This window comes from Nerophis ophidion, linkage group LG01 (genome assembly GCF_033978795.1).
Source record: "Nerophis ophidion isolate RoL-2023_Sa linkage group LG01, RoL_Noph_v1.0, whole genome shotgun sequence".
In the NCBI taxonomy this organism is placed as follows: domain Eukaryota; kingdom Metazoa; phylum Chordata; class Actinopteri; order Syngnathiformes; family Syngnathidae; genus Nerophis; species Nerophis ophidion.
The window spans coordinates 75,412,326-75,424,667 of record NC_084611.1 but is presented as its reverse complement, the minus strand read 5'-3'; the positions used below and the strand labels follow the sequence as shown (position 1 = coordinate 75,424,667).

The 12,342-nt window shown below is 39.3% G+C and overlaps 1 protein-coding gene across 3 annotated transcripts in view; it reads right to left on the bottom strand.

The window, feature by feature from the left end:
* The window catches only part of LOC133559511 (alpha-1,6-mannosylglycoprotein 6-beta-N-acetylglucosaminyltransferase B-like), a 373,716-nt gene that overhangs the window by 20,154 nt on the left and 341,220 nt on the right, over window positions 1-12,342 (bottom strand). For all 3 annotated transcript variants that reach the window (XM_061911345.1, XM_061911354.1, XM_061911358.1), the window contains 2 exons: window positions 12,121-12,254; window positions 8,828-8,958 (listed from right to left, as the gene is read on the bottom strand). In XM_061911345.1, coding sequence (XP_061767329.1) covers window positions 8,828-8,958; window positions 12,121-12,254 — 265 coding nt within the window. The remainder of the gene's footprint in view (window positions 1-8,827; window positions 8,959-12,120; window positions 12,255-12,342) is intronic.

The window sequence follows — 12,342 nt, the reverse complement described above, 5'->3', positions numbered from 1 at the left end:
TTTGATGCAGTACCGCCTAAGGGATCAACGCTCCGTAATATCATCGCTTACGTGCAGTGATTTTAGTAAACTAAACTGGCCGTATTGGCATGTGTTGCAATGTTAATATTTCATCATTGATATATAAACCATCAGACTGCGTGGTCGGTAGTAGTGGGTTTCAGTAGGCCTTTAATATTGTTGTGCAGCACTTTGGAAACATTTATGTTGTTTAAATGTGCTATACAAATAAAGTGGATTGGATTGAATCAAAATAAGCATCGGCCAATATCGGGTATTGAATCGAAAGTGAAAAAGCTGTATCGGGACAACCCTGGTAAAATGTTTGGTCATACTTTCTAATCTAATAGCATGAGTACGTGTGCAAGGTTTTGTGACTTTTGATGTTTATGAAGCCATCAAAAGTGACGGTAGAAGCCCATCATTCTGCATGAGTGTAAAGTGTGCGGATGCAGATTTGACTGCCACCAGGACCACGGGGAGACAAGGACTGACAGACATAATCAATCGAGTGATGATAAATTGTGTCGTGCTGTAAAAACGGAAAATTACTTTTTTCCTGCAAATTGAAAAAACACTTGAATGGTTTAAAATTCCTTTTTTGTAAGGAGTCGATTCACCCCCTAGACCCTGACTACCTCGTGGATAGCTTGTTGCTCTTTTCAAAGCACTCAATTACTTGATGTGTTATAAAAGTGAGTTTACAGCACAAAACCAGCAATATCTGTGCAGGACACTTTTGACCTGACTAATTGTGACTTGTCCTTGCGTTGAGCGGCGCCTTTGTTTCCTTCTTTGCCATTCCAACACTTTCGACGAATGCGTTGTGTTTGAAAGAGCACGGGGCATTTAAAAGAGGAGGCTGATAATAAATTTGCTGTAATTATAAAAACAAAAGTAATGGGATCCAGTTTAGTGTATGCAATATTGCAAGGGTGTCGAACTCATTTTAGATTGGCGGCCAAATGGAGAAAAATCTATTCCTGGTAAAATCACGGCACTATAAGTTAAAAATAAAGACACCTTCAGATTGTTTTCTTTGTTTAAAAAGAGAACACGCATATTCAAAAATTGTACTGATTTTTTTTTTTTTACAATTACCTGTTGCGGTTAATAGAATATATACTTTGTCGTTATTTATATTTTCTGAATAAATTATGTGATAATGTTCATTAGTCAACTCATTAGTGTTAATTTTCAATCTATCAAGATAAAATAATATTAAAATCAAATTACAGGATGTTATTTATGTAGTTTGCTCATTTTCCTCGACTGTTGCACTAAGATATTGCGGTTTATTTATTTTTTTACGTATTGCTATTGCGACATCTAGTGGACATATTTAGAACAGCAGTTTCTTTCATTAAAAAATGTCGGCTCATTTTTATACTTCGCAAACAGATTCCCTGAGTTGGATGAAACCTGTTCGTACGTTTGACACCCCCCACTGTAGAAGGATACAAAAAGACATGCTAACCGCTAACTGTTGAGCGTAAACAGGTGGGAGAATCATTAGAAATATCGATAGTAACGATACCAAGTATTGTATCAGTATTTTGTAAAAAAAAAAATTATGTCGTTTTTATTTTTTGCAAACTGAGGAAATTTGTCATTGGACACAGGACTTTGAGTACAAAAATGTCTTATTTGTCACTATTGACTTGTATTTTAATAAAATATTGTATTTAAGGAAACAAGTTGAATATTTAATTGATATTGTTATACCACCATCCTGTGTTTTTGTCTGATTACATTTAAAAAAAAAAAAAAAGGAATCATTAAATGATAATATAAATGATCAGTACCAGCGTTGTAATGACCGATACTGCTAACTGTTGAGCGTAAACAGGTGGGAGAATCATTATAAATATCGATAGTAAAGATACCAAGTATTGTATCAGTATTTTGTAAAAAAAAAAAAAAAAATTAGGTCGTTTTTATTTTTTGCAAACTGAGGAAATTTGTTGTTGGACACAGGACTTTGAGTACAAAAATGTCTTATTTGTCACTATTGACTTGCATTTTAAGGAAACAAGTTGAATATTTAATTGATATTGTTATGCCACCATCCTGTGTTTTTGTCTGATTACATAAAAAAAAAAGAAAAAAAAAGGAATCATTAAATGATAATATAAATCAGGGGTCGGGAACATTTTTGGCAGAGAGAACCAAGAAGCCAAATATTTTCAAATGTATTTCTGTAAGAGCCATATAATATTTGTTTTAACACTGAACACAACTAAATGCTTGCATTTTTAAGTAAGACCAACATTTCTAGACTATAATAAGTCTCTTATTCTTTGTAATAAAATTGTTATTCTGAAGCTAACTGTGGAGGGGGCGTGGCCTGTGGACCTGCAGCGAAGCAGGGTGTGCCAGGACCGGCCTTGAAATCAGCGACACGTGCGTAGACGGCCCACCTGGGCCTTGTTATCTAATCATCTGTCGCTCTGTTAAAAGCAGCATCCAGGAGGAGGGACGGGGTTGAGGCTGGAGCCAGAGTGCGAGCGAGAACGAAATCGAAAAAGACAATTGCTGGAAAGCAACTGAGAGACTTATTGAAAAATAAAAAAATATTGTAACCCTGAAACAGGCTCTCATGTCGGTGTTTGGTGGTCTGAAGAACACCCATGAGGGAAAGCCACGCACTAACCATAACTTCTTACCATTAAGGCAACTTCTTGAACAGGAGTGGTAGAAAACAGATGGATGGATTAAAAATGCACGAGAATGTTTTATATTTTGAACAGTATTTTTAACACTGTGATTACAAGTGGAATGATTTATAACTTATCGTGTCAAGCAATGTCAGCTCAGATTTACCTGAGAGCCGGATGCAATCATCAAAAGAGCCACATCTGGCTCTAGAGCCATAGGTTCCCTACCCCTGATATAAATGATCAGTATCAGCGTTGTAATGACCGATACTGCTCTCGTAACTACTTAGTATTGTATTGATACCCACATTCGTAGTATTGGATTGATACCCACATTTGTGGTATCGCCCAATACTAATGTAAATACATACATCAAAATTATTATTTTTTTGTTATTTATAGTATGTAGTTTGATCATTTTCCTCAACTGATGTACTAACATCATGTGGTTTAGTTTGTACATATGTAGCATCATCTACAAAGACACAAGGACACATTTAGAACAGTTGTTTTTTTCATAAAAAAAAAAATTATGTTAATTTTTATACTTGGCAAACTAATCCCTCGGGCCGGATAAAACCTGATTCGGCCCTCAGGGCATACGTTTGATACTAGTGACTCTTGCCAAGGTGCTCACTGCATCCTTTCACCGGCACTACAGTTAATCCCCCCCTGTCGTATAACTACAGGCAGGAGCTATCGATCAGTTTCTCTGTGGGGGTTTTCCCCGCCAGTAAGAGATTAGTATAAGTATATACACAATGTGAACTACCTAAGCACTATATCATATTTTCTAGCAGCATTGGTGTCACTGTCTCTCCTCGATAAACAACATTTTACACCACAACCATGCAAGCATGCAATAGAAACGGCAAAGCACAACACAAAACAAATCACATTTAACCCCAATTTTCTGAGTGGTTAGGGCTTTACCATTTAAAAGTAGTGAAATATGTTTCTCAGTAGATACATGTAATCAAATTCCTAAAAGAACAGGTTCTTGCATAATAGCGAGATACAAATCGTACGTTAGGAGAAGCCCTTAAAAATGTCTATTTTTTACACTTTAGGGAAACTGCACTTTTTGGGGGGTAATTTTGCCTATTATTCATTATCCTTATGAGGAACAAGAACAGATGTTTTTTTTTTTACAAAACATTCTTAATTGTAAATACATAAACAATAACACGATCTGATAGCTCAGTTACAGATCTTTTTATTACCTATTCTGTGTTATATGTGTTTTATGTTGCACAATGCATCCAGAAAAATTCCTAGTTTGTCTTCCCGTTCTCAAACAATGGCAATAAAAACTTCTGATTCTAATGTAAATAAAAGTCAGGTAACAATGGAGAGTCAGTGGATCACAGAGAGGTAACTAGTTTATGTTGCTATATAGACATCAATGAACAGATGCATTGCCTGTTAGTTGGTGAAAGTCAATCCATCCCATCCATTTTTTACCGCTTATTCCCTTTTGGGGTCGCGGGGGGTGCTGGCGCCTATCTCAGCTACAATCGGGCGGAAGGCGGGGTACGCCCTGGACAAGTCGCCACCTCATCGCAGGGCCAACACAGATAGACAGACAACATTAACACTCACATTCACACACTAGGGCCAATTTTAGTGTTGCCAATCAACCTATCCCCAGGTGCATGTTTTTGGAAGTGGGAGGAAGCCGGAGTACCCGGAGGGAACCCACGCATTCACGGGGAGAACATGCAAACTCCACACAGAAAGATCCCAGGCCTGGATTTGAACCCAGGACTGCAGGAACTTCGTATTGTGAGGCAGACACACTAACCCCTCTGCCACCGTGAAGCCCGGTGAAAGTCAATTGTAGATTAGAAATCATGCATCCCACTTGGATAGGAAAAGGTTGTTGCCTTAAACCGAGAAGTTGGTCAACTTTGACAACCAACTCAGATGCGGAGATCGCAAGAAAAACCCACTCAAAGACGATCAATGGGCAGCCACATTTTTTTTTATTACCCTTTGCAAGAACTAGGATTAATTCTTCATCTAAACGGGAAGATATAGACATCCCATCAGTAGGTATCCCAGTAGGAGCAGATGTTGTTTAAGGGCCTGGGTTACTAAAGGTTTGCATGTACTTAAACACATGCAAACCTGTAACAGTGTGTGTGTGTGTGTGTGCGTGTGTGTGTGGCCGTTTTCTTCTCTTTTTTTCCAGACAGCACTTTGTGTTTGTCACTTACCTGTGTATGAAAAGTAAGGGTGTAAAAAAATCTATTTTTTTTTAGCAATTCTTAATCGGAAGAAAAAACAACTAAAATGTAGTAAAAATAATTTTTATGTGAATTGGCACTTGCATTGCAAATCACATCGTTGATGTCGATTTACTTTATAAACCAGAGGTGTTGGATACTTCTTATTTGTATTTTGACTTTGTTAAATGTTTGGGTAAATTATTATTAAACAAAACCACACAGTTGTTTATCTATTTTATGGATGCACCCAATGTTATTAAGAAAAAAAGAGACGTCCGATAATGGCTTTCTTGCCGATATCTGATATTCTGATATTGTCCAACTCTTAATTACCGATACCGATATATATTCAGTCTTGGAATTAACACATTATTATGCCTAATTTTGTTGTGATGCCCCTCTGGATGCATTAAACAATGTAACAAGGTTTTCCAAAATAAATCAACTCAAGTTATGGAAAAAAATGCCAACATGGCACTTGCCATTTCTATTATTGAAGTCACAAAGTGCATATTTTTTTTTAACATGCCTCAAAACAGCAGCTTGGAATTTGGGACAATCTCTCCTTGAGAAGGTTGAGGTGGGCGGGGTTGGGGGGGGCAGAGCTGTGGTGGGGGGTGGGTGTATATTGTAGCGTCCTGGAAGAATTAGTGCTGCAAGGGGTTCTGGGTATTTGTTCTGTTGTGTTTATGTTGTGTTACGGTGCAGATATTCTCCCGAAATGTGTTTGTCATTCTTGTTTGGTGTGGGTTCACAGTTCGGCGCATATTTGTAACAGTGTTAAAGTTATTTATACGGCCACCCTCACTGTGACCTGTATTTGTATGCCTTGCATTCACTTGTGAGTGTGTAAAGCCGTAGGTATTATGTGATTGGGCCGGCATACAAATGGAGTGCCTTTAAAGTTAATTGGCGCTCTGTACTTCTCCCTACGTCCGTGTACCACTATGCACAGCGGCGTTTTAAAAAGTCATAAATTGTACTTTTTGAAACCGATACTGATAATTTCCGATATTACACTTTAAAGCATTTATCGGCCGATATTATCGGCAGCCCGATATTATCGGACATCTCTATAAAAAGTATTCATTTTGAATCGAGAATCGATTCAGAATTGAATCATTACCCCCCCAAATTGCATCAAATTGCCCAAAAATTCACAGCCCTAATGAAAAGTGCTATATAGAAAACGTTTGATTTGATAAGATTTGTGGTTGAAATTCTAAGCTGGACAATACCAAAGTTGATTGTAGAAGGAATGTGTCTGTGTCCTCATCTTGCACTGACATCACCTTGTTTGTACAGTATTTATGCTGTGTTATTATGCTGCACATTTTAGAACTTGACGAGTATCTATAAATCATTACCGACTCAGGGTAAATAAAACATGTTTGGAGAAAACATTTGTACATACAGAAAAACTCTGGAAAAAATATATAAAACTCATTTATCAGCAAGACTGTATTCATGCGTTGGATCGTTACAAAACAACAACAATGTATATCATATAAAAAAAAGTCTTACCTGAAGCTTGTGTGGAAAATGATGCATTGTGAAAAAGGGGCAAAACAACATAAAATAGACATTGTTAAATTTCATATGACATTTTCATGTCTATAAAGCATCTCTCTCTTATTTGTTGGTGTTCCTTCTCAAGGGTAGACAACAATACATGTATCCATTTTCCACTGCTTTTCCCTTTTGGGGGGTGCTGGAACCTATTTCAGCTGCATTCGGGCGGAAGGCGGTGTACACCCTGGACAAGTCGCCGCCTCATCGCAGGGCCAACACAGATAGACAGACAACATTCACACTCACATTCACACCTGGGCCAATTTAGTGTTGCCAATCAACCTATCCCCAGGTGCATGTTTACATCCATCCATCCATCCATCTATTTCCCACCGCTTGTCCCCTTTGGGGTCGCAGGGGGTGCTGGAGCCTATCTCAGCTGCATTCGGGCAGAAGGCGGTGTACACCCTGGACACGTTGCCACCTCATTACAGGGCCAACACAGATAGACAGACAACATTCACACTCACATTCACACACTAGGGCCAATTTAGTGTTGCCAATCAACCTATCCTCAGGTGCATGTCTTTGGAGGTGGGAGGAAGCCGGAGAACCCGGAGGGAACCCACGCAGTCACGGGGAGAACATGCAAACTTCACACAGAAAGATCCAGAGCCCGGGATTGAACTCACAACCTTTGTGTTGTGAGGCACATGCACTAACCCCAGGCAGCACCGTGCTGCCTGCATGTTTTCATATTAAAATTAAATACCCTGTTGTCTAACAGGAGACAATTTGTCAGCATCTTGTGGACAATATAAGAAACACAGATCAGTGACCATGATGTGTCATAAGCACATTCACTTATATGACCCAATCCAAACAACCTTTCCCAGTCATGGGGCAAAAAAGAAAAATTGAACCGGCACAAAAAGTCAACACACATGCATATCAACCTATCCCCAGGTGCATGTCTTTGGAGGTGGTAGGAAGCTGGAGAACCCAGAGGGAACCTACGCATTCACAGGGAGGACATGCCAACTCCACACAGAAAGATCCGGAGCCCGGGATTGAACTCACAACCTTTGTGTTGTGAGGCACATGCACTAACCCCTATTCCACTGTGCTGCTTACATGTTGTCATTTTAAAATTAAATACCCAGTTGTCTAACAGGTGACAATTTGTCAGCATCTTGTTGACATTATAAGAAACTCAGGTCAGTGACCATGATGTGTGCAGTCTTCATGTCATAAGCACATTAACTTATATGACCCAATTCAAACAACCTTTCCTAGTCATGGGGCAAAAAAATAAAAATTCAACCGGCACAAAAAGTCAACACACATGCCAATCAACCTATCCCCAGGTGCATGTCTTTGGAAGTGGGAGGAAGCCGGAGAACCCGGAGGGAACCCACGCAGTCACAGGGAGAACATGCCAACTCCGTACAGAAAGATCCGGAGGCCGGGATTGAACTCACAACCTTTGTGTTTTGAGCCACATGCACTAACCCCTCTTTCACTGTGCTGCCTGCAAGTTTTCATATTAAAATTAAATACCCAGTTGTCTGACAGGTGACAATTTGTCAGCATCTTGTGGACAATATAAGAAACTCAGGTCAGTGACCATGATGTGTCATAAGCACATTCACTTATATGACCCAATCCAAACAACCTTTCCTAGTCATGGTGCAAAAAAGAAAAAATCAACCAGCACAAAAAGTCAACACACATGCCAATCAACCTATCCCCAGGTGCATGTCTATGGAGGTGGGAGGAAGCCGGAGAACCCCGAGGGAACCCACGCTGTCATGGGGAGGACATGCAAACTCCGCACAGAAAGATCCGGAGCCCGGGATTGAACTCACAACCTTTGTGTTGTGAGGCACATGCACTAACCCCAGGCAGCACCGTGCTGCCTGCATGTTTTCATATTAAAATTAAATACCCTGTTGTCTAACAGGTGACAATTTGTCAGCATCTTGTGGACAATATAAGAAACTCAGGTCAGTGACCATGATGTATCATAAGCACATTCACTTATATGACCCAATCCAAACAACCTTTCCTAGTCATGGGGCAAAAAAGAAAAATTGAACCGACACAAAAAGTCAACACACATGCCAATCAACCTATCCCCAGGTGCATGTCTTTGGAGGTGGGAGGAAGCCGGAGGACCCGGAGGGAACCCACGCAGTCACGGGGAGAACATGCAAACTCCACACAGAAAGATCCAGAGGGATAGAATTTAGGACCATCGTATTGTGAGGCTCATGCACTAACCCCTTTTCCAACGTGCTGCCAACAATACAGATTTTCCAGGAGAGTAGTGCTTTGTTTGTGTCATGTCTGCTGGATTCAAAGAGCAGCTTGTGTTGTTGTGGCTTTAATGGCTGATTGTTGGTTTTTGTGCATTTTATTTTTTACCTTCCACATGCTGGTTTCCTTCCCATACACCACTGCCATGTTATTGACTTTGTTCTGCTGTATGCTCCTCTTTGCCGTGTCATTCAGCTCCTCCAACACAAAGCCCATGAAGGAATTGTCTGGCGTGTGAGCTAAAACGGGAGACAAAACAGGAGTGAGATCAAGACAGTGGTGCAGCAGGTATACGTCATCCTGCTAATTCCTTCCTAAAGCTCCATTATAAATAGTCTTTGTCCATGAGCCAGCAACTGGATATACGGTGCAGTGAAGCGCGTGGGCTCAGTCGCAGTCTGCAGGTCGTCAAAGTGGAACGTGGGCACCTACAGAAGACGCTGACGCTGTAATGACGATGATGCAGATGACTGCTTTAGGACAGCGTTTAGAAGCGAGAGAAAGCGGAACAATGAAATGTCACAAATATTTCAGTAAACATTCCACAATACGTTCTTTGAAAAAAAAAAACATCAAACGGTATTATTTCGCTTGCAGAGACAGCTTATTAACGCTGATGCAGCTGAAAATAAACTAATTGAAGGCCTACTGAAACCCACTACTACCGACCACGTAGTCTGATAGTTTATATATCAATGATGAAATATTAACATTGCAACACATGCCAATACGGCCTTTTTAGTTTACTAAATTGCAATTTTTAATTTCCCGCGAAGTGTCATGTTGAAAACGTCGTGGTATGATGACGCGTGCGTTTGTAGCGGACATTATTTTCCAGCCCGATCCAAGCTATAAGTAGTATGCTTTAATCGCATAATTACACAGTTTTCTGGACGTCTGTGTTGCTCAATCTTTTGCAATTTGGTCAATTAATAATGGAGAAGTCAAAGTAGAAAGATGGAGGTGGGAAGCTTTTAGCTTTTAGCCACACAAACCACAGCCGGTGTTTCCTTGTTTAAAATTCCCGAAGGTGAAGCTTTACAATGGAACAGAGCGGTCAAGCGACTTATTATCACAAAAATTGTGATAATAAGTCGGGGTGTATAAAATAGTCAGGAAGTGTCATGAATACAAAAGATTCTGGGTATTTGTTGTGTTGCGTTTATGTTGTGTTACTGTGAGGATGTTCTCCCGAAATGTGTTTGTCGTTCTTAATTGGTGTGGCTTCACAGCGTGGCGCATATTACTAAAAGTGTTAAAATTGTTTATATCACAACCATTAGTGTACTCTGTGTCACCCAGTATGCTTTGCAGTCGTGTGCGTGTTGCCGCGGAAGCCACACACAACATGATGCTGGACTGACAAGCAGATCGTACATGTTGTAGTAGGCGACAAAGCCAATAGCTTCATAGCACGCCCTAATACTTATTATTTGGGTGACTGCTGGCAGTCATTCAAGAGAATATTAGCGTCTCTTATTGTCTTCTTCGCTTTATGACACGGGTCTTAAATGGCACTTTGAATGGCAAAGGATACCAATCCCAGAAGCATGCATATCAAATATTTCCGGATGGTTCAACCGCCACCCGCCCGAATCTAATCAGAAACTATTTTTTCGTCATGTCAACCACCCGACCCGCGGTTTACCCGCGGACTCCGCGGAAGAGACCGCAAACCGCGCATCTCTAGTACAAAGACTTGTAATTGTGAAATCTAGTGGACACATTTAGAACTGCAGTTTCTTTCATTCAAAAATTTCAGGTACTTTTTTATACATAGCAAACTCATCCTGCGGGCCGGATAAAACCTGTTCGCGGGCCTGATCTTTTGACACCCCTGATTTAGGATCTGTATAGCAAAAAGAAATTTACAAATGCAGACATTTTCAGATATGTATCAAATCATCAATAACATTTTTGCAAAAATCATGCTAAAAAAAAATACCGCCAGTTCTTGGAGCACACTGGGACATTTTTGTTTATTTATTTATAAAACATTAACTTCAAGTTTTTGTGCATCCCACTTTTTGTATTATTTGGTGTTCAGACTAATTTTGGCTGAAAAACTAACGATATAAGTGAAGTTATAACACCGAAACGCCCACCCAAGAGGTGCTTTAAGACATGGCTCGCTAGCTAGCGGCTAAAGTCGATCCGCAGTCGGCAGTGTTCTAGCTACTTCTAAATCACTAATCCTGGTCTCCATGGCGACAAATAAAGTAAGTTTCTTACAAGTATCATCCCTGCAGGACGAGGAATAGCTACACATGTTTCAATACACATCGTAGCTCACCGGCGCCAAAATGTAAACAAACGCCAATAGTGATTCTTCACCTGACATCCACTGTAATGATACCAAGTACAGTAGTGTATCTAGTCGATACTACTATGACTACCTCTATATTTTTTTAGCATATGAAAATCTTATTTAGTTTAAAAAAAAAAAAAAAAAAAAAATATATATATATATATATATATATATATATATATATATATATATATTATGTTAATTAACTCAGAAAATATGTCCCCGGACCGGCGTCAAAGTGTAAACAAACGCCAACAGTGGATCTACACCTAACATCCACTGTAATGATACCAAGTACAGTAGAGTAGTGTATCTAGTTGATACTAGTATGACCAAATCTATATTTTTTAGCATAACAAAATCTTTTTTGTTCTAAAAAAATATATATATTATGTTTGTAAACTCAGGAAATATGTCCCTTGACACATGAGGACTTTGAATATGATCCTGTAACGACTTGGTATCGGATTTATACCCAAATTTCTGGTATCATCCAAAACTAATGTAAAGTGTCAAACAACAGAAGAATAAGTGATTATTACATTTTAACAGAAGTGTAGATAGAACATGTTAAAAGATAAAGTAAGCAGATATTAACAGGACATGAACAAGTAGATTAATAATAATTTTTTACAGCTTGTCGTTAATAATGTTGACAAAATAATACAATGATAAATGACATAATATATTACTGCATATGTCAGCAGATAAATAAGGAGTCTTTGTTTTCTTACTTACTAATAAAAGAAAATGTATCTTGTATGTTCACTATTTTATTTAAGGACAAATTTAATGTACCCTAAGATGTTTTGTTAAAATAAAGCCAAAAATGCCCTTTTTTTGTGATCCCTTTTTTTTTTTTTATAAAAGTATTGAAAAGTACAGAAAATTATTGAAATTTTGGGACCGGTACAAAAAGTTTGGTATCAGGACAACATTAGTGCAACCAAACAATGCGTGTGACAAACTAGTCTGTTTACTTGTGTAGCATTCCGCAAAATCGAGGGCCCAAACAAAAACGCCACGTTTTTGTGTGTGACTGCGACAGAATAAAACACTGTCTTGTTTCCATATGCATGACGAAGACCCTTACGGAACATGGTCATGTACTGCCTGGCGTTCAGGTTCCAGTAGCCCCAGTCGGTCCTGTAGCCGTGAAGAGTGGCGTACTCCTCGTGATTGTAAGCTGGCTCCGTCCCAAATGTGTCGATCACACGAATGTGACATCTGTAAAGACACAGCACAGCTGCTTAGGGAAAACCAATAATAAAATCACCTTGCAAATTCCACTTTTTATAAAACGGCTTCAGCTGCA